Source organism: Anolis sagrei, chromosome 4 (genome assembly GCF_037176765.1).
Source record: "Anolis sagrei isolate rAnoSag1 chromosome 4, rAnoSag1.mat, whole genome shotgun sequence".
In the NCBI taxonomy this organism is placed as follows: domain Eukaryota; kingdom Metazoa; phylum Chordata; class Lepidosauria; order Squamata; family Dactyloidae; genus Anolis; species Anolis sagrei.
Genome location: NC_090024.1, coordinates 208,857,618 through 208,878,543, shown reverse-complemented (window position 1 = coordinate 208,878,543; position 20,926 = coordinate 208,857,618). Strand labels below are relative to the sequence as shown.

At 40.0% G+C, this 20,926-nt stretch overlaps 1 protein-coding gene across 1 annotated transcript in view; it reads left to right on the top strand.

Moving 5' to 3' along the window:
* The window catches only part of SNTA1 (syntrophin alpha 1), a 90,007-nt gene extending 76,247 nt beyond the window's left edge, over window positions 1-13,760 (top strand). The window contains exons 3-8 of the mRNA XM_060772354.2: window positions 2,470-2,668; window positions 4,577-4,784; window positions 7,071-7,201; window positions 9,605-9,801; window positions 10,676-10,863; window positions 12,704-13,760. Of these exons, the coding sequence (XP_060628337.2) occupies window positions 2,470-2,668; window positions 4,577-4,784; window positions 7,071-7,201; window positions 9,605-9,801; window positions 10,676-10,863; window positions 12,704-12,796 (1,016 nt within the window). The 3' untranslated portion in view covers window positions 12,797-13,760. The remainder of the gene's footprint in view (window positions 1-2,469; window positions 2,669-4,576; window positions 4,785-7,070; window positions 7,202-9,604; window positions 9,802-10,675; window positions 10,864-12,703) is intronic.
* Window positions 13,761-20,926: the final 7,166 nt, after the last annotated feature.

Below are 20,926 nucleotides of genomic sequence, written 5' to 3'. Positions count from 1 at the left end.
GAAAGGAATGTCACAATTTACATGGTTGGCATTTATTTTCAGACACTGATGTGATAGACAAGTGCCTTAAAAACCACTTATTCCCCTAAGTTAGATGTTGCTACATCTTCACCAAAGGTTCATCTGGGTGAAGCAGCCTTTCAGAGGCTCCATTTTACAGGATGTTCTCCAGAGATTTGACTTTTCTTGAAGACATTTTTAAATAGCTGCATTGAGGCGAGAGGAACAACACTCACATTTATCAGCCCTGGCCAAAACTGGAAATTATCTCACATCAAAAATAAGATAAAGCACAGAGTGCAAAGACCAGTTTCATGTAATTAGCTAAAAGTGTAATCTGATTCATGAATATTCAAAAGGCAGTCTGCAATAAATGCAATGCAAATAGGACAGAGTCCCAAATAAGTGTATCATGGATTGCAGCCCAAACTAATTCTCTTTCCATCCCTGCCATGTATGGGTGTTGTTACAGCAGGTAGGAAAAAAATTAAAAAGCATGGAGAACTCTGTTTTTTTAAGTTTGTTATGGCTTGTAGCATAAAAGAGATATAAAAAGTACAGTACTATACATACCAACATGTCACAGATGAAAACCAGGTCACATGTGGACAAGTGACATTAGTATGTGGTCACATTGGTAAAATTGTTGGTTAGGAAGAACACAGAAGCTAGGAGAGGCTGCAGCAGTTTGCTTTTGATTGAGCCTACTGGAAAGGGAAGGATTTGATCTCCTTTGTCCTTTGAATGCAAACTATTTTTGTACACTGAAGAAGCTTTCAGCCACTGAAGTAAGCTGGTGAAAAACAGGGGACAGTGGGAGGTAGACATAGAAACTGGGACATTTTAAATGCAGCTGGAAGAGAGGAACAACAGAGGATAAAATGATACTGTGCCTGCCAAATCAGGATTCTTTCCAACCTTTTTTTTTTTTTACCATGGACCATATTGACTAGGGACCACTCTCCAATATTAGTACCAAAAGGGTTATGAATCAGTTGTTGGTCAATTTTAGATTTGGTTTGGTTATTTGGGGTACTGATTCAGAAAATTGCATTGGATCAACCACATCAGCTCTTGTTTCTGATACAGAACATATGCCATCCAGTAGTCTCTATCTGCTTGCCCACAAAACACCATATTTAATAATCTAGAACTGATGTGGTAGTAGTAAACTTTCTTGGATAGTCAGCCTCTCCCGTCTCAACATCCCCATTGCCTCAGCACTATAAGAGGGTTTCACAAAACCAGTTTCTCTCATTGCTGTATGGTTTCGAGGCAATGGTGTAGCAATGGTGAGGCCACAGACCATATTTTCATTGTTGCGGACTGGTGGTCCCTAGACCACAGGGTGGGAACCACTGCTTTAGAGGCTGTGAACTTTTTGTGCATTTCAGAGAAGTATCCCTGTTAGTCTGTTGCAACAAAAGTTACAAAGTCAGAAGTTTGAACAATACAACAAGGATGATCAAAATTCATTTAGATTTTCTGATTCATTCTCTCTGTATCCCCGGTTCATATTCCATTTGTGTCGATCTCCATTCCTCCAAGTGTTCTGTGACAGTCCAAATAAATCTTCCTATTATTGGCATCACTTTTCCAGGCAGGACCAGACCCAGTACCTCTTCACGGTCCAGCCTATACTCTATTCTTATTTCTCAGTAGCCGGCACATTCATTGAGGCACATGCTTTTATGAGTTCATAACCTACCTCTTAAGACAAATGGAGACCACAGCAGCCCTTGTGCCATAACAGTCAGTTTCAGAACGTACTGCTTGACTTGCTTTTACCAGGATCAATTCTATATGCATTCTACATTCATATTATAGACCAATTTAAAAACAAAAAGCACATTTTGGCTAGTTTATAAGGAAAACAAATAAAGTTTTTTTTAGGTTTTTTTTTTAAACCCACAATAAATCTGTATGTATTTAGAAGCTTTAGTCATTATGGATGGGAATTTCCTTTAATTTAGAGAAGAAGAGAACAAACAGGGACAGAAGGTGTATCCAGACTGTACAATTTTTAATAGGATTTTTACTGCCTTGTCTCCATCCTGTGGAATCTTGGGATGAATAGTGCAGCGTGATACTGAGAGCATTGTGCCAAAGAGCAATTACACTGTATTTTAGGAGATCATACTACAGAATTCCTTGCCAAAGTAAAAACAGTAAAAATAGGTCATAGCCATGGCAATTAAAATGGAACTGAGATGCTATAATTTTGCTGTATGTTTACAACCAGACTTGTATCAAATGTGCTTATGCTGATTTAGATACCAATATTGTCGTGATTCTTATCAATGAAACTGAAACATTGATTTTCACCAACATGATGAAAACTCTTTATGTATTTATGTATTTGCTAATTGCTGATAAGTAACTCCAATGATCTCCTCTCCCTTCTTTTGTGTGAAACTGGACTTGGCTTCTAAATGCACCGCTGAATGTTTATCTGCTTTTTTCTTCCAGTTAAATACATGAAAGAGATCTCTCCCTACTTTAAAAATTCCTCAACTGGTGCAACTGTAAGTTGGGACTCTTCACCAGCAGCCTTTCAGAAGCAAGCTTCTCCTTCCCTCTCGCTACGAGACCTGAAAGAAGGGAAGAACATTCCCTTAAGGATGTGCTACATATCAAGGAAATGTCTCCCTAGTGATCCAGAAAACAGGTAACCTAGTCACCCCACCAAAGTTCATGAGTCTCCCAGATTTTGTCGCAGTGATTTCAATGCTCTTCTGGTATCTCTGTAGGAGTACAACAGATTAAAGGTCAAGAGTAGTTGACTTTGCAGTATGGTCAGAGATGATAGGAGTAGCAGTCTAATTCTTGTTGGATAAAGGATTAATACAGGGGTCCTCAAACTAAGGCCTGGGGGCTGGATGCAGCCCTCCAAGGTTATTTACCCAGCCCTTGCTTAGGGTCAACTGAAGTCTGAAATGACTTGAAAGCACACAACAACCTCATCAGCCAAAAGCAGACCCACACTTCCAATGAAATGCTAATAAGTTTATATTTGTTAAAAAAGTTCTTCATTTTAATTATTGTATTGTTTGTAAGTGTTTTTTTCTCACTACAAATAAGATATGTGCAGTGTGCATAGGAATTCATTCACTCTTTTTTCAAATTATAATCCGGCCCTCCAACAATTTGAGGGACTCTGATCTGGCCCTCTATTTAAAAAGTTTGAGGACCCCTGGATTAATACAACTAATAAGCAAGGAAGTTAACTTGAAGTGATTGTTAGAAATCCAGTCTTGTACAGAGTCATAGTGATAGTTAGTCTATTTATAGGTAAATGGAGTATGAACAGCCTTTCTGAAAGCTTATTTCCAGCCCTCTGTGTCTGCTATTTATAAATGGCATAGATCTACAGCCTTTTAATTAAAAATTTACTTCTTATCACTCCAAATGTGGATGACAATTAAAAAAGAGATACATATATGTGTGTGTGCATGTTTCTGTGTAGAGAGAAACACAGAGTTCCCAAAATACACTAGATTGTCTTGCTATTTACCGAAAAACCTTCTGTATTAAACTAGAACCACATTCTCATTGTAATACAAACTTAGTTGGGTTAATTTAGTAGCAAAGAAGACTAGATTGTGGCCTTAGAAATGTATGATTCAGATGTGAGCGCCATGAACCCATTAAGCACTATTCTTTGAACCTCAGTTTTCTATCAGTATTTCTAATGTGCAACTAAGAATAGTTCCCTGCTTTTGTAGTGCCGTTTCCTAAAGGTGCTTCCTTTATTTAGGATCCTTTATCCAAAATCCTTGAGACCAGAAGCATTTGGGGGTTATTTTAAAGAAAGATTTTGGAATACCAGTATTAGCATATACTTGCATAGTGAGATATCTTGAAGATGGGACCTCAGTTTGTACACAAAATTCATTCATGTTTCCAATATAAGTTATAACAATAGCCTGAAAATAATTATATATACAATATTTTAATACGTTTGTACATGAAACCAAGTTTGCGTATACTCAATCTTCAGAAAGATGTCACAATCTGTAGATAATTTTGACGTATTTAGGATCTTTGAATATTCAACCTGTACTCTGAACACTTGTAGTATTAACATGTTTGATTATTTATCATATATATATATATATATATATAGTATCAATATAATACTCTGGGCTGATCCTAAAATGAGATATTATATCATAATATCTTCTAATGGCTGCTGGGTTGTAAGCCAACTTGAGTCATCTTCGAGAAAGGCGGGACAGAAATATCGTAAATAAATAAATATATGTTGGACCTAATAAAACTTCAGTGGGTTCATATGTATATGCCATTATCTCCAAGGGGAAAATCTGATCAATGCATAAGACATAGAAAAAACTTTTACTCTGAGTTCCCGCTTTCTCAAAAAAAGAGACAGGGTGACCAGTTCAGATCATGGAAGTACCTGAAATGCAGGATTTCTGTGATTGAGAACCATCTCTGTTAAGACTTTTCAGTCTGAAATACGGGAAGAATTACAGTCCCTTGCTGTGACAAAAGCTTGTCATTTTGGACTGCCAGAAGGATTTCAGTTTCAGGTTACAGGAGAGTCTCCCTGCAGATTCCTAGAAGTGTGCTCAGCAGATGGGCGAATTCCCTTGTTTCTTCGAGCGAAAGATGAAGCATCTGCCCAGGCATGGTTCAACGCCATTCACAGCAACATCAGTGCCCTGTTGCCAAGAGTGAGAGAGGAGCTGAGGGCCTTGCAGTCTGGAGCTGGCATTGCGGGAAGTAGAGACATCAAGCATGTTGGCTGGCTCACTGAGCAGGTAAGGCTGGGATTCATGGATCTGAGTGGTGCAGGTCCCCAGGAGAAGAACACCATCTGTTGGGGGTGAAGGCCATCTGTCAGGGGTGCTTTGAATGCAGTTTTTCTGCTTCTTGGTAGGGGATTGCATTGAATGGCCCACAAGGTCTCTTCCAACTATGATTCTGTTATCCCAACACTGCCTACAAGTAAGACAGCCCATTCACCTTCACACTTGAGTTGCACTACAATCATTTGTGTGACTGGTAAGGTGGATCAATTGCATTGGTCATTGTTGTTTTAAGAAGAATGTGAGTGCAGTATTCAGAGGCAGAACTGGTATTTGTATGTAGATGATCCAGTTCTTGACATCTCTGTGTACTTTTTTTTTTTAATCACTGGAGTAGTGAGTTAGTTTGGTCAGTGATCTAATTCAATATAAAACAGCTTTCTATATTCCTAGAGACAATTTAAGTAGGCAAATTAGGGGAAAGGAGTCAAATGTAAAGGGGCTGACATTCATTACAGAATAATGTATCTTTAAGACATACCACGACAACGTCCCACCTCTGTCTGAGGAGATCCTAAGGGCTTCTCATGTGATTTTCTTGGCAGAATTTGGTCTGAGGGATGTCTTTGTTCCTGAGACTGAAAGAGTGTGATTTGCCAAAGGTCACCCAGTAGATTTCCATGGTCAAATGGGAACTTCAGCTCTGGTCTCCAAAGTTGCAGTCTGATGCTTTATTTATTTATTGTATTGGGAGCGAACCAATGTATTTGAGAAAACACAAAGTTTAAAAACTTGGCATTCTATTAAATGTCCTTTGACCAGTAGCTGGCCACTTGGAGTGCCTCTGGTGTTGCTATAAGAAGATCCTCCATTGTGCATGTGGCAGGGCTCAGACTGCATTGTAATATGTGGTCTTCTCCACACTTGCATGTTATGGACTCCACTTTGTGGCCCCATTTCTTAACGTTGGATCTGCATCTCATGGTGCCAGAGCACAGTCTGTTCAGCGCCTTCTAAGTTGCCCAGTCTTCTGTGTGCCCAGGAGGGAGTCTCTCATTTGGTATCAGCCATGGATTGAGGTGCTGGGTTTTAGCCTGCTATTTTTGGACTCTCGCTTGCTGAGGTGTTCTTGCGAGTATCTCTGTAGATCTTAGCAAACTATTTCTTGATTTAAGGCATTGGCGTACTGGCTGATATACGAACAGGGGATGGGCCAGAGATGTCACTGCCTGATGCTTCAACTACTACACTGTACTGGAAATCAAGTATTGGAGCAAAGATGAGCATTGGTTTGGTTTGAGAATGCCTGGGATAGACCCTTAACTGGGAGCTCAACAGTTTTAAGAGACAAATTTATTGAACTTTGCAGAGACTTAGATTCCTTTATTCAGTATGTGACCACCACTTCACAGACTCCCAGACCAGTGTTATTCAGTGCCAATGTTTATCCATGAGCCGTTGGCTGCTGATCCACAACAGCTTTCCACAAAAGCAAGAAACATTTGTAGCCAGCGACTACAAATAGAGTAAGGGTCCCTGGCATACTGGGAAACAACCATGCTAGTCCACTGCATCCGGTAGCCTGAGAAGCCCTGTCCTACAGCATTCACAGCAGCCTCCTTCTTCTGAAGAGACTTCCCTCCTTGGCAAGACGAGGCAGAGATAGAGAAGACAAGAAACAAAGGAAGATATTGAGTATCTGTATTGCAAATTGCATGGGGCTGGACCCAGTATTAAATGCTGTTGATTGTACCATATTTTGTCAGTTGTTGTCTAGTGTTGTACATGTTATAAATAAATTTTGAATGCTTAACTATGGATTTAATTTAATGTTTTAATGGCCAGGTAACAAAGCCAGAGGGCAACACACTGAACTGAGCTACTATGAGTGATCTCTTGTATTTGTAGATAGTTACAAAAGCTCTACTATTTCCATAAGGGGAAAGGGTAATGAAGAGGTTCTAAAATGGTACAAAATGGGCAAAACAGAGCTGGACCTACTTTGGCCATAATTATCACAGAGCTCATGGTAATTGAGCTTTTTAATCTGTTGTCTTTTTAAGAAATCTGTTCTTGTTTGGAAAACTGCACCGTATTTACAGGTATTTACTGCCTTTCCCTTACTTTTTGGACAAGAAAGGCATCCAAAGCAACTCCTCATATGTACCAGGAACCCTGATCTCAAGCATCTCAGGATAGTCAAGAATGAAATCTCCATCAGTGTTCTTTTTAGATAGAGCGAGAAATTGGATGTAGCTCACCATTCTGCATTTCAATGATGGTTCCCCTTCCTTTTAGCTCCCTGGTGATGGGACAAAGAACATCCTTGCCATTCTCACAGAGAAGGAACTTCTCTTCTACAGCTGCCTTCCACAAAGTAGAGATGCGCTCGGCAAGCCAACACACAGCTTCCCCCTCATAGCTACCAGGTAACACAGTCTGAAGTCCTGTTTTCTGTATTGGCACCTGTGGGACAGAGTCTGGAAATAGCTGCTTTCTCTGGCAAACTGGCTCCCAAATTTTAGCTCCAGGAGATGCTGTGCTCCATCTCTTGTTGCCTCCTCCCACACACCCCCTACATAGCCTCCCTAATCCTCTCACTGTAACATCTTAGACAATGTTGCTACAGATAAAACTTATTGGCACCTTTGGAGAATGTTGCTACAGATGGAACTTATTGGCACCTGTGTGTAGCAAATCCCCTCCTGTTATAACAGAATGTATTTTTAAAACAAATAAAAGAGATGCCTTTTCCACACATCTTGCAAATAGTTTCACATGACTGTTCTTCTAAATCCAGTCCTTATGACACAAGCATGGAACTGTGGTGGGCTTGAGAGCTAAGTTTTGCCCTAAGACCTTGCAGGGGCCCATGAAAAACAAAACTAGACTTTTGGTTTTGAAAAGTTAGTACAGCAGGTGTTTTGCTGGATCTAGGGGTGCAGGCACCCTGCAAAAGTAAAAGAACCACAATTTGAAAACACAATACTTTTTTATTTGAGAGAACACATCTCTAGGAATCCGTAGGTTCTCCGGTACGATGCTGTGGTCCGTTTACATATTCAATAGTGCAGGAAATATGTAGAGTTGGTAAAAGTCCCCAAATCCTTCTTACTGGGCAACAGATCTGGTTGATTTGATTGATTGATAGATGATAGATGATAGAGATGCGGACAGACAATTTCTCCCATCACTGGAATATGGGGCATCTCAAGTAACAAGTAGTATTAGAGAGACCTCTTGTGGCCATTGTTGGATATAACTAGTACCTTATATATTTGTGCATTAAACACACATATTTGTAGGAAATTGTTTTTCTATTCTCTTGATAGTGTACCCGTCAAATACAGGTGTGTGAGTATGTGTGTGACACATACTTCAGTTATGCAAGTTAAACAAATCTCTTTGATGTATACCTTTTAGAAAGCAAAATATATGAGGTAGTAAAGGTAAAGGTGTTCCTCTGACATTAAGTCCAGTCGTGTCTGACTCTGGGGGTTGGTGCTCATCTCCACTTCTAAGCCGAAGAGCCAGCGTTGTCCATAGACATCTTCTAGGTCATGTGGCCGGCATGACTGCATGGAGCGCCATTACCTTCTCGCCGGAGCAGTACCTATTGATGTACTCACATTTACATGTTTTCAAACTGCTAGGTTGGCAGAAGCTGGGGCTAGAAGCTGGAGCTCATGCCCCTCCCCGGATTCACCTTATAATCCATAATAGGTTGGCAGATCACTTGCAGCCTGTTAATGCAGAAGTAAACCTCTGCATTTCTGTAATTTGGGAAAGCACCTATGGGGTTTCAGGCTCGGTTTGAAAAGTGTGATGCCTTGACTATAATTAGGAATTGTAAATCCAGATAACATAGGCCATATCCAAACAAGCACTATATACTATATTGTACTTGCTTGAGGGGTCAGTAATCAGACAACTTCTGTGGACAGGAGGGAATATGGATTAAGTTGCCAGAGTTGTTCTGTGGTAAGACATCTTTGCTTCTAATGGTTTATTACTCCATTAAATCACTGTGGCACTCCCTGATGCAATCATCAGGTAAAGGCAGACAGTGTGGTTAGAGCCCAGAAACAAGCTTTTTGCATTAGTATTTCTCACTGAAGAAGAATAGAGATAATCTTTCTCAGTATAAAAATGCTTCACAGACTTTGATTACTGGGTTGCTGTGAGTTTTCCAGACTGTATGAACATGTTCTATAAGCATTTTCTCCTGACATTTGATTAATTGATGTGATTTCCAGGCTCTTCCTCCTGTCCTAGACCCTGATAACACCCTCCCCCAATACACATACACACACAAGCATAACTTCACCAGCTGATAGGCATCACTATTGAATTAGCCCCTGGGGGAAAATGTAGCCAGGGACACCAACCTTCTGGTACTCATAATGAGAGGACAAAGGTAGAAACCAAAAGCCATCTTTCTCTCTTATTGCATCTGGAATGCCATGACTGTAGCTGCCCTGGACAAATAAATTGTATCAAAATGGAGATGAATGGGTGTGGGATAGGAGGAAAAATGAGATTAGGCAGTTTCTGAAACTCAAGTTGTTTGAGAAAATAAGAAGGACTACTTCCAATTTGGGGCAAAGAGCCATGAATCCTGCTTGCTGTTTGCTGAATTTGGTATTCTTGCATATCCATCTCAGCACACACTTCTGGGGCACTATTTCTCCTTCCAAATTGTTCACTTTCACCAGCCTAGCCAGGCAAGCAATGCACTCATATAGACAATAAGTATTTAAATACAATATACTTTAGAGAGTCAAGGGATTCCTCACTGAAATATTTTCAATTCCTTTTCCCAATCCATGCAGACTGGTGCACTCTGGCCCATCCAAGGGTTCCCTTCTCTATGATTCAGAACTCTCTTTTGCTTTGCGGACTGGAACCAAGAAGGGCGTGGAGACCCACCTGTTTAGTGTTGAAACACATCGGGACCTGGCCATGTGGACAAGGATGCTGGTGGATGGTTGCCACAATGCAGCCGAATGCGTGCAGGAAGTATCAACAGGTCAGGAAGCAAATGGGGACTTGGGGACTCATCTGAGTTTTTTGGGTGGAACTGAAAGTATAGGCTCATCTGTTTCAGATAGTCTCCCACTTCACAGTTTTGCACTCCAGCACTGACACAAAAACGTGTTTTTTTAACAGTAGAATTATATGACAGTTAATAAAATACATGTGTTCCTAGGTATCACTTTAACAGAAAATTTGTTACCAGGGGCAGAAATAGCATAGTAAGAATAGGTATAGGTTTCTGCACCACAAAAAAAGAAGAGTAATTGACCACATTGTGATTAGTTTTTATTCTAAACTAAAAATATCTATGAATGACTGAAGAAAATGAGTCAATTAAAACGTACATAAGTAAAGAAAACCTCTTTTGAACTTGAATTCTTCTTCCAAAATGCATCCAAGGATGATGACTTCTTTCACTAGCCTCTGCTTTTCTTATGATTCTCCATTTATCTTTATTGACATGCTGCAGGTAGCTGATTGGACTCAGCTGCTCTCTCCTTTCTGTCTATGTTGTTGTACATACATATTGGAGACAGCTGCTGTTTACCTTGCCTCTTGTGAGGCAGGTACACATTACTACAATAGAGTTGGCTAGAACAGAATTCTTTTCTTGCCCACCTTATGTTTTATTGCATTTATTTACCATAGACATACCTCTGCAACTAAACACTGCCTTGTTTGTTGAGATGCAGTCTGTTGAGATGCCCAGAGTTTCTAGGGGTACTTAAAGTAAGAATTCAAGTGATGTTTTAAATTAGTTCATAAATGTGTCCTTTTTTAAAAAAAATCATGGTAACCCCAAGAAAGCAATGTCACATTAAGCACAGGCCACCTTTTGATCTTGTGTTTTCCCCTCCATCCCACAGCATGTACATGGAATGGGAGGGATTGCACCCTGTCCATCCATATCGATAAGGGTTTCACGATCTCTTCTCTGGAGCCAGGCCTCGCCAAAGTCATCCTGCTGCAGCAACCCTTTGAGAGGCTCCAGATGTCCTCAGATGATGGAGCCAAGATGCTTTACCTGGACTTTGGCAGCTCAGAAGGAGAGATTGTAGGTTTACATTCTTTGGACTGTGCTCATTTGGTAGATTCCTGCAGGGATTGAAAGGATGGAATCAATGGGATTTGGAGAACAGGGCAGCTTTGTCTCTGAGGTGGTTTGGATGACCTTGGATCTGGGAAGAAGTTAGCCAGACAGTGAAAAAGAGTGGAAGGAAACTTTTTTAAATAATAGCTGTGGTGATTTGTTTATCATGAAAGATCATGGGGGTGGAAGGCATAGGAATCTGGGGAAAGAACATTAGAACAGAATTAAATATCATTGGTATTTTAAAAATATAGTTAAATCCATAAAAACATATTCCAAATTAAAAATCACAGCAGCCCCTGACTTAATCTTAAAACACTTTCATATTTAAAAGCCTGCCTGAATAACAATGTTTTAGCTTGCCGCCAGAAGGACAACAGAAAGGAGGCCATTCTGGCTTCCTTGGCCAAGGATTTCCAGAGTGGAGAGGCAGCCACTGAGAAGAAACTTCCACTCTCTTGTTATCAACCAAACTTGAGATGGAAGGTGGGACTGAGAGAAGATCCACTCCTGAAGATCTCAGGGCCCAGGCAGGTTCATACAAGGGGATACAGTCAGCCAAATAGCCTGGACTTGAGCCGTTTAGGGCTTTAAAGGACATAACAACCACTTTGAATTGTGCCTGGGAATAGACTGGTGGAGCTGCTGCAATAGGAGGATTGTCTACTCCCTGTAGTCATGTTATACATAGGTTCTTTTTATTGCCATTTTCCAGCAAGAGAACGGTTATTAGAACTTTTACGGAACAACATTTAGACATAAAGATTCTATGTAACTACATTTGATTCATAAAGAACCTCCAACTACATTGACTAACAAACAAAGGGGAATTACATTTTTACTCAGCATTCACTTACCCATACAAACATTCATCCATCACCATGCATACATCACCATTCTTCCTCTGTGAAGAACATCTCTTGCAAATCTGTCAACCCATAGTTCCAAACTTCTAAACTTCAAAATGCCAAAATGCACCCTATTTCCCTAAGCACAATCAAAGATCAGATCTCTGTTTTCCATACAACAGAACCTGACTCCATGCACAAAATCCAAAATTGGACTCCTTTCTCTTCCCTTGAGAAAAGGAGCCCAAGTGACCAGACATCTGCTTTCCATTGCAGATCTGCCACTCTCAAATACATCCTTCCCATGGAGAAGAGCAGCGGGTGGACCACACTTCTCCGGTCTGCTGCAGTTTTTGAATTGTAATAAAGGTCTCTTACATAGCAATATTTTATGCTGATGTCATCCTAGAGTTGTAAATGAATGATAAGGTGTTTTTTCAGTTTCCGAACACTCTTCAAAGACAGCCCCACGTAGAGCATGTTACAGTAATCCAGATGGGATGTAACTAAGGCATGTACCACTATGGCCAGATCTGATTGTGCAAAGACTCCCACCCACTGCAGATACCTGAGCTTCTAGATTCAAGGCTGAGTCCAGGGGGACCACCAAACTGCAGACCTGTGTCTTCAGGGGGACTGTCATCCCATCCAGCACAGGCTGGATCCCTATTTCCTGATCTGCCTTCTGATTGACCAGGAGCACCTTTGTCTTGTCTTGATTAAATTTCAATTTGTTTGCCCTCATCCAGGGCTTGCCATCTCATGAGAATGAACATGACTTCTGGTAATGTGACATTTTTCAGTTAGTGAAAGCCATCAGCAAAGTCTTCCACTTTCTTTAGTCCCTGTTCTTTGACCAACAACATTTAGTAAAGGACCAAGTTTGGGGGAAATACAGGAAAGTGAAATGTTATGAATAAACCGCGTATTATTGTCCATCTTTTTTTTCATTGCAGCAACTCGATCTTCATTCCTGCCCTAAAACAATTGTCTTCATCATCCACTCATTCCTCTCTGCAAAAGTGACCCGCATGGGATTGCTGGCATAGGGCCATGGAAGAAAATCTGGAGAGCACTGAGATTTCATGTGATCTATGCACAACAGCTATATCTTCATGGCAGCAGCAAAACAGTTTAAGGTGCCATTACAAAACAGAGCAAGAACAACTGGTGTAATGTACCTATGGCCAAAAGAAACAGTGAGACTTCCAGGACAGCTGACGGAAACAAATGGATGGGCAACAATCAAGGCATGCCAGCTCCGGGACTAGGCAGCCCATGCAGAAAGATTTCCATATAAAGTTGCCCAATCAGCACATGATATCACCCAAAACACCACAAGCTTGGAAAACATAAGACTGCTAAAGAAGTTTTACCAACCAATTTCTGCCGTCACATTAGTGCCTTGAAGATGATATTTTATACATATATAGATATATATATATAGATATATATATAAATCTGTTTGTATCAAGGTTTTATATTTATAGAACACAGTTTATCTTAAAGGGGTGGTGAATTGATGGCTTTTGCTCTGCATTTCCAACATCGCTTTAGAGATGGGGCACAATATAATGCACACTCTCTGAACACAATAAGAACCTCCAAGTAAACATTCATTGGTTGATTTGAAAATGTGCTAAATTGCACCAGAGCCTTTCACTATCCATAATGACAAAAGTTATTTCTCTTAAGAGCTTTGCCATTTTGCTTTCATGCAGCCGACAAAGGTTGAGAAATGGCGACAGGGGAATTACGGATTCATCCAAACTTTGGAACTAGTTACAAAAGCCATAAATCTGAAAAGACACTTGATTTGAACAGATCAGGAAAAAAATAGTGTTTTTATTTTGCTTGTTCTTGACCCCTCCATTTTTATTTCTCTGATGTTATATTATAACTGGAGGTGCTCTTGTGCAGGGGAAACAATTTGTTTTATGAGCTCAAAAATTGTGCATGAAATTGTTTCCTTTTTTGGTGAAAATAAATACAGATCACTAAAAATTATTAAAATTTGTTTTTCAATTTGTCTTGGAAACAACATTTGGAGTTGCCTATACTGAAATTTACCAGTGTTCAGTACAATAACAGCCTTCCCAACTCTATTTAATTTTAACTGAAGTGCCTCTTTGACTGCCTCTTTTATATATATATATATATATACACACACATACACCGGGTGAGGCAGCATAACTTCCTTTTTTCAAAACTTAATAAAACCCATTGTATGAATCAGAAAATGTTTTTATAATGTAGTCGCATACCTAAAGTTTTGTTTTACGTAATTTTGAAGATCAAATTAGGTAGGTGACATCCCCCATTTTCCATTCTCCATACACTGAGTAAACCGATTTCTGGCGTTTGTCATGATTCTTGCCAGTATAGCAGGCGTTATGTTGGCAATTTCTTCCTGGATGTTGGTCTTCAAATCTTGTAAGGTCCTTGGACAGGTTTTCAAAAAACCCATAGAAAAAAATCACAAGGGGCCAAATTTGGAGAGCGGGCTGGCCACTCCAAATCCGCTTGAAAAGTAGGCCTCAATGGCAAAAGCATGCTCCTCACTGTTCCAATGCATGATGGTGACTGAACTGTGTCAAGACAAAACTTTATACTCCCGCCTCTCTAATGAGACCACTAGCGCTCCGCTACGTCTTCAAGCGACTGAATGGTGCGCATTTTAAAAAAGGAAGTTATGCTGCCTCACCCTGAATGTAAGTGTGTGTGTGTATCTCAAAGTTAGCATCAGTGGTGCTAACTTTGGTAAGGCTGCTTTCATAACTTTTATTTCATGCTCTTCTAATTGGTATATTTCATTTATTAGTCAAATACCATTGGGGGAGCAGGGTGAACATGGTAAGTGATATACATTCTAAGCACAGCATGACCAGCAGCCCTCCCACACACACCGAAATGAACACTTACATGACTAGGAATATGAGCTATGCACCTGGCAAGTTATGCACTTTCAGTGCAGCTGGCAAATGTGAAATCAAAGGGTGGAACGGGTGGCAGAACTGGAGTCTCTGCCCACATTGCAATCCTCATCATGGACCAGAAATCTACAGGCCAATGAAGTGTCCAAAAGCATTTTGTAGGACTGCATCAGCCAACACTTCAATGACACTCTTTTGGGAGAATATGAGCAGACACAGTTAAAAGTCCATTGCAAAAGCCAACAGAGCAAGGAGTTTTAATAGGATTGAAAATTAATTCAGGAAACATTCTTACTAGCCCTTAAAACGGATACTTCTAAATAAAGAGAATGCTGGTTTAAACTGCTTTGGGGCAGATATTAGAAAAAGGGGATGGATGATTTTATTCATTTGGGGGGCTGCCCATGTTCCCCTGGCACACTTTGGAGGTCTGTTGTTGCTTGTAGTGAGAAACTTGGGCATTTTAGATGCAGCTGAAAATGGAGAATAATGTGTCTTTCAGTACTGTTCCTACCAAAAAAGGATAATTGGAGAGTATGGTAGTGGCATAGGAAAGCTTTCAGTGAAATTTTTCATTGAACTAAAAAAAAAAAAAAAACTACCTATGTGACTATTATGCTCAACAGCTGCCAGAGGTTGACCATAAAGTAATGTTGGAAGATCTAGAGCTTCCTAGACAGGTCTGCCAGCACAATTCTATGGTCAACTTCTGGCAGAAGGTGAACACAGAGTTGCACTGGAGGGCTACAGATTCCTAGAGAGACCATATTAATCAAACCTGCAAATAATCAAACCTGCAAAGGTTAAACTTGCAAGTGTGGAGGACCAGTTGTTTACTTCCTCTATCTATCTATCTATCTATCTATCTATCTATCTATCTATCTCAGTGATTCTCAACCTGTGGGTCCGCAGATGCTTTGGCCTAGAACTCACAGTAATCCTAACAGCTGGTAAACTGGCTGATTTGCTTTGATGCAAGGGCAGCTGCCCTTCTAGTTCTAATGATCAAGAGCAAAACTACACATTACTTTAAGCCTACCTAGAGCCTAGTATCCTTTCTTTTCCCTCCAGAGGTAAGTGCAAGAGCACAAATCCATATCAAGCTTGGCATTTGGTGGACCTTCACACTTCGTCCCCACAGAAGTTCCACCATGCAAGGAGTGAGGGAATGCCCCAAACCGCATGTTTTTGGAAAATGGCATTCATAACCTTTTGGAAAACACCATTTCAAGATCATAACTATTTAGAAAAGCATGACCTTTCAGAGAAGAGCCAAAAACCCTTTAGAGTAGAATCTTCTCTTCTGGTATACAACCAGATGTAACTATGCTAGGCAATAGTTTCAGTTGTTAGACCGAATAACCTGTTATCTCTGATCTGTTAGGAAAACAGATTTTGCCAGTGCATAAAAAAGCAGTGCTTCAGAAGTGTCTTTCAGTGTCCTCGTATATATACTCTCCCATAAAACATCTTGCTTTGTATCAAGAGACAAAAATGAAGTAGACTTGGATAAAAAATAGTATATTTGGTTATTTACAACTTTCATGTGTTCAGCATACACAGGTACAAAACTTATCAGTCCAGTTTCAGATATGTTTGAGATAATTCTCTGTACCATCCAGATAGGACATCTTTTACAACAAAAACAGCAGATAAGTGTGTTACCTGAGGCCTGAGTAGTCTGTAGTCTGTCTGTCTGTTTGGTATGATCTGTGGTCTGCAGACCCTCATACAACTTCTCAAGAACCATTGAGTAAAGGAAGCTGCATACCAGCACATATATACAGGAAACAATAAGCAACAGGATCATAGATAAACAATACTAGAGAAGGCTTGAAGGTTGTCATTTCCAACAACACATGTTAGGGATTCAATCTAGATGAGGTTTCTAGTTGCACTCATTTTGAATTTCTTTTTTAAGCAATATTTATTTATTTGTTGAATTTATATTATGCCTTTTTCTCAGAGTGAGATCTATGTGTAGTTTGGATTGAGTGTGATGTCTTATACACATACATGTGACTGTCCTATTTACAGGCATGAAACTCCCGGTATAGATTTTTCCACACAATAATGACATTTGCGTGAGAGAGAAAATGTCGCAACAAATGGATGATTGTGGCTAAACAATAATTAGATTATGTCATGTCACAGTTATGGCTTGCAGCTTCAGTTGGCAGCATAATAAGTATTACCCTGAGAAAAAGTGCACTGTGTGTATATATATGTGGGAGAGGAAATCTATATTATAGAAAAGATACACAGAAGAGAGAATCCCCCAGCTGAGAAGGAGAGAAAGGCTACATCACAGTGAACTATGTGAAATTAAGAGCAGACCTACTGAGCTCCTTCAGAATCAAGTCACTGACATAATTTGTCTCTTGGCTGGCATCAAGAACTCCAGCTGTTCCCATGTCTGTCCCTCAATTGCTCTCACAAGAGGACTTGGGAAGCCTGCCAAGGGAAAGATGACAACATCAGATGTTGATGAGCCCCTTCCAGAATGGCAATACTTGTTGATACTTGTTGCAGTTGCTTTGTGAACCATCTGGATTGACCTTCCAGTTTTGATAGGTATTTCTATCTCCTATCTTGACTGTCCTTACAAATGTATGTGTCATTCATCCAAAAGAAGCAAGGAAATGAACCTACAACTGGAAAACAGTGTTTTTCCGGGAGCTAAATATCTCCCTGCCCTGGTACACGTTTCCAACGGCTGACTCAGGCCTGGATAGAGAAAGAAAGTGTTATTTTATTGTATGCTTCTGGTCCAAGTATTCTCTCTCTATAGAAAATGATGTCCCAAACTTTTTTTTCTGGCGCCCTGTGTAAGCTCGGTTTCTACCACTGGTGACCACAGAAGTTAACACAAAAGAACAAATAGGATCTCTGATTCCACCTAACAGCAGTCACCCAACCTAGACTAAACATTCTTAACCCCCCTGATTCCAGTAAATTAATCTCGCTTAATCCTCTTTGATTGTGGCCTGTATCTAGAACAGCTGAAAGCTAAATGGAAAACTAATGTCACATACTTGTGAGCAGTGCCACACAGATAGCTTCAGAGTTCAGATTTGGGGAGGAGAAGGAGAGAGCAAACTCTGGATCGCCACTTTGATTTATAACCACAGGCACATTCTCATTCAGCATTCAGAATGTGGGTGTGGGAAGAAAGAGTCACGACAAGCCTCCCATTACAATGCAGAAATGTTTGTTTCGCATATACAAACTATTAGATCAGATCCAATCTCATCCCAAAGGCCAGGTATTCTCAATATATGAGGAATGGTGCTCCTGAGCAACAGTAATAAAAGGATTCTGCAGGAATGTAGCCTCTTTTCTCTAGATTGATGCAATTTTTGGTTAGGAGTTGTCATGGTAATGCATTTTCTGTGCTATGAACTACTATGAGGTGATACAAGCCAGCCAAAAAACAATATGACAGTAATAGGAACAATAATAACTAAGAACATTGGCTGTTGTTGGTTTATTTAGGGTGTTTTTCTTTTTTGCAACAGCTTGTGCAGCTGTGTTAAAACAATAGGGGTGGGCTGGACATCAAAATGCACAGTGCTGTGCAGTGACTGGAACATGCAGCTGGGGACAGAAAAGCCCTTGACAGAGTCCCATTTACATTGGAGGAAGAGGATGGCTGCTGATCTTTGCAATTCTTCTTCATTCCCAAGTCCCTATAAAACAGTTTGGTAATCTTTGAAATCCCATGGACCACCATAACAGGTGACTCAGAAGTACACAGTGGCACAATGGATTAAAACCTTGTCCCAGCAGGACTACTGACTGAAAGGTTGGCACTTCAAATCTGGGGAGCAGGGTGAGCTCCCGTCCCTCAGCTCCAGCTTCCCATGCGGGGATATGAGAGAAGCCTCCCACAGGATGGTAAAATATCTAGGCGCCCCCTGGGCAATGTCCTTGCAGACAGCCAATTTTTTCACATCAGAAGAGACTTGCAGTTTCTAAAGTTGCGCCTAATACGGAAAAAAAATCACACTGCTAAACCAAAAGTGCAAATCCCTGCATAAACTATTCAGTTTATATATATATATAGAGAGAGAGAGAGAGAGAGAGAGAGAGAAAGAAAGAGAGAGAGAGAGAGAGAGAGAGAGCTATTAGACCCATTGGGTTCAATGGGACTTATTAACACTGTCCAATGGAAGGCTGAATACAGATTATTTTATTTTTAAGAGCATTATCAGCAATCTCCTTGAACTACAGCGACATCTAAATACAAGAAAAATCATTTAAAGAGATGGACTGAATATCAAAGTGTTACAAAAGCATCTAGGAATCCATGGTAGGTAAAGGCTGTGGAGAAGGAACAACCAGGCATAAAATGATGTGTAAAACTGAAACTATTTTTAGAAATAAAAACATAGTCTTACTTTTGCTTTTTTTTTTTTTTTTTGGAAAAAAAACAAACAGACCAGTGACTACACCAATATATCATCAATTACTACAAAAAAGAAATGGATTTTCAAGAATTCATTGCAGTCAATTTTCTTTTTTAAAAATGAGACAGCCTAAAATAAGCTGGCATTTGAAAAAGAGTCCTGGCCCAAAGCACTTGGGAACATGTGAATCTGCCTTATAAATGAATCAGACAATTGATCTATCAAGACCAATATTGTTTGCACTTGCTGGCAGTATTCAGGGTTTTTGGCAAATACAGGAAGGTTAGTAGGAAAGGGTTACTGTATTCCAATAGGCTTAGTGCCTAATTTGATTCCACTTACATTAGAAGGCAGAAAATTTAATGATTACATTTATTTTTAATTGCCATTTCAGTTTAAGTTAAAAGCTTGCATTGAATGCTTTCCCAGAATAACACTGAAAATTGCTACCCATAATTTTATTCCTCCATTATCTCTGTCCTGACCCTTTTTCTCAGGAATCTCAAAACTTTTTCTCACCTTTCCCTTTTCTTCCCCTATACTCCCATCTCTTTAACTTCCCTTTTTTTTAGTTTACCAATTCCCTTACAGATGATAGCAAAACTTCCAGGATTAGGAGCTTCAAAATTCGGTTTTCTGGGACATAGGAAGAGTGTCTGTACAGTATCTGGTACAGGACACAAGAGAATAACAAAAATGCACAGAACAGGACCCCCTTCTAAGATGTTCTTGTTGGCTCAAACTTCTTTCTTTGTGGAATTAACTAATCTATCATACTCTAATTATGAACAAAAATAAAATAAACTAGACTTTTAAGAACTTTCCATTTAGTTTAGTCAGAGTGATTGATAACTGGTAAATAGATGGAGAAATGTGGAGGCAGTGACAGACTTCCTATTTCTAGGTACAAAGATTACTGCAGACGCAGACTGGGGCCAGGAAATCAGAAGATGGTTACTTCTCGGGAGGACAGCAATGACTAATTTCAATAAAATAGTGAAGAGTAGAGACATCACACTGGCAACAAAGATTCACATAGTTAAAGCAATGGCTATAGCAACCTATGGGTGTGAGAGCTGGACCATGAGGAAGGCTGAGCGAAGGAAGATAGATGCTTTTGAACTGTGGTGCTGGAGGAAAATTCTGAGAGTGCCTTGGACCGAAAGAAGATACAACCAGTCCACACTTTAGGAAATAAAGCCTGATTGCTCACTGGAGGGAAGGATATTAGAGGCAAAGATGAAGAACTTTGGCCACATCATGAGAAAACAGGAAAGCTTAGAGGAGACAATGATGCCAGGAAAAATGGAAGGAAAAGGAAGAGGGGCTGATCAAGGGCAAGATGGATGGATGGTTCGTATCCTTGAAGTGACTGGCTTGACTTTGAAGGAGCTGGGGGTGGCAACAGCTGCCAGGGAGCTCTGGCATGGGCTGATCCATGAGGTCACAAAGAGTCAGAAGCAAATGAATGAATAAACAACAACTTTATTTTTATACCCTGCCTCCATCTCCCCGGAAGGACATGGGGCGGCTTACATGGGGACAAGCCCAATCAACAATTTAAAAATATAGACATTAAAATACAAAATATAAAATACATAAATAACAGCATAAAACAAAATAAAACAACAGCAATAATAGGATATGAAAGCAACAAACCAATAACCAATAACCCTGCCATAATAATTTATGGGTACAGATAAGCATTGGGCTAGTGCAGATCAATTGTAAGAATAGGGCTGATGGATAAAGTACAAAGGCAAATGGCAACAGTAGGAGTAGGGGCTTTGTAAAAAGGTGTATGATAGTTTTGGATAAAGAACAGCAGTAAAGTGGA